Raw genomic sequence first — 1,422 nt, 5'->3', positions numbered from 1 at the left:
AAATGACGGTATTAAAACTGAAGAACCCGGGGTATACCGTATTATAGATATCGATGTATCCTTACACCCCTACTGTGTTCACATGCAGTCAGCTCTGCTAATACTTTCGGTTATTGGTAACAAGCCACAGAGCCATCTGGATGATACTGGAGAGATGCCTGACCTAGATACCAACCTTGATATTTTAATAGGGCAGCACTTTATAAAAAGGACATCTTGACTAGCGGACATCTTTCCCAGAGATGTGGTGAGGTAAGGCTGGTCAAAAGCGTGGTCGTGTAAATGCTTAGCCTACATTTATGGCAAATGCCAATCCTAAAACCAGGATTCCAGGCATTGTTTCTATGCAAAAACGAGCACGTAACTTGAGTGTGTAGGCTCAATCCTCCTGCCCCTAGGCATTGGTGCTTCTACAAATAACCATGGTATAAAAAGTGCTGCCACAAGCCCGACTAACTCCTATCCAAAGGTTGAGGTGTTTGGCAGCCTTACATAACAAGTCGTGCTACCGCAGCACGACTTGTTCGGACCCCGAGAGTGGAGCGACGGCAGCGGTGCTCCGGAGCGGAGCGTCCCGGGCTGTAGTTACCTTGGGCCGCCGTGCCGCCGCCTGGTTCACCCGTTCCACTACCGACTGTAGCGCCTTCCTAACCTCCTCCGACATTGCTACTTTCCACATATAGTCAAACGGCTACGACATATAACGTCGACGAACGTGTCGGCGATGACGACAATTGGCCTTCAAAATAAAAGTCCTCCGAAGGAGGAAGTGCGTCCCGATATTAAGCGTCTTTCAGATAGCGACCCCTATTGTTCCGGCTTCAGCATTTCAGTCTCCAAATCTCCAAGTTCCCTTACCCCTGCCTCTCCACAGCGCTGTGGAGTATACAGGTCCCATGACATGGTGCTCTTGGTGTGCTTTTATTTAGACCTTAGTGGTCCCCTAATACTGTATCTGAAGCCTCTTTTATATAGACCTTAGTGGTCCCCTAATACTGTATCTGAAGCCTCTTTTATATAGACCTTAGTGGTCCCTAATACTTTATCTGAAGTCTCTTTTATATAGGCCTTAGTGGTCCCTAATACTGTATCTGAAGTCTCTTTTATATAGACCAGTGGTCCCCTAATACTGTATCTGAAGTCTCTTTTATATAGACCTTAGTGGTCCCTAATACTGTATCTGAAGCCTCTTTTATATTTTGAAAAACTTGATTTATTTCAGTAATTGCATTCAAAAGGTGTAACTTGTACATTATATTTATTCATTGCACAAAGACTGATGCATTCAAATGTTTATTTCATTTAATTTTGATGATTTGAAGTGGCAACAAATGAAAATCCAATATTCCGTGTGTCACAAAATTAGAATATTGTGTAAGGGTTAAATTGTGAAGACACCTGGTGCCACAAACTAATCAGCTG

General features: G+C 43.9%; 2 protein-coding genes across 3 annotated transcripts in view; one reads left to right on the top strand and one right to left on the bottom strand.

The window, feature by feature from the left end:
- The window catches only part of plpbp (pyridoxal phosphate binding protein), a 6,268-nt gene extending 5,459 nt beyond the window's left edge, over nucleotides 1-809 (bottom strand). The window contains exon 1 of one of the 2 annotated variants that reach the window (XM_034875794.1): nucleotides 590-809. In XM_034875794.1, the coding sequence (XP_034731685.1) occupies nucleotides 590-679 (90 nt within the window). In that variant the 5' untranslated portion in view covers nucleotides 680-809. Of the gene's footprint in view, nucleotides 1-492 lie in introns of both variants that reach the window. The other variant, XM_034875795.1, reaches the window with a different exon arrangement.
- Nucleotides 1-1,422, top strand: part of tmed4 (transmembrane p24 trafficking protein 4) — a 16,586-nt gene that overhangs the window by 11,691 nt on the left and 3,473 nt on the right. The window lies entirely within an intron of this gene.

Source organism: Etheostoma cragini, chromosome 7, assembly GCF_013103735.1.
Source record: "Etheostoma cragini isolate CJK2018 chromosome 7, CSU_Ecrag_1.0, whole genome shotgun sequence".
Lineage (NCBI taxonomy): Eukaryota > Metazoa > Chordata > Actinopteri > Perciformes > Percidae > Etheostoma > Etheostoma cragini.
The sequence above is the reverse complement of the archived record's forward strand: the minus strand, read 5'-3'. Positions and strand labels throughout refer to the sequence as shown.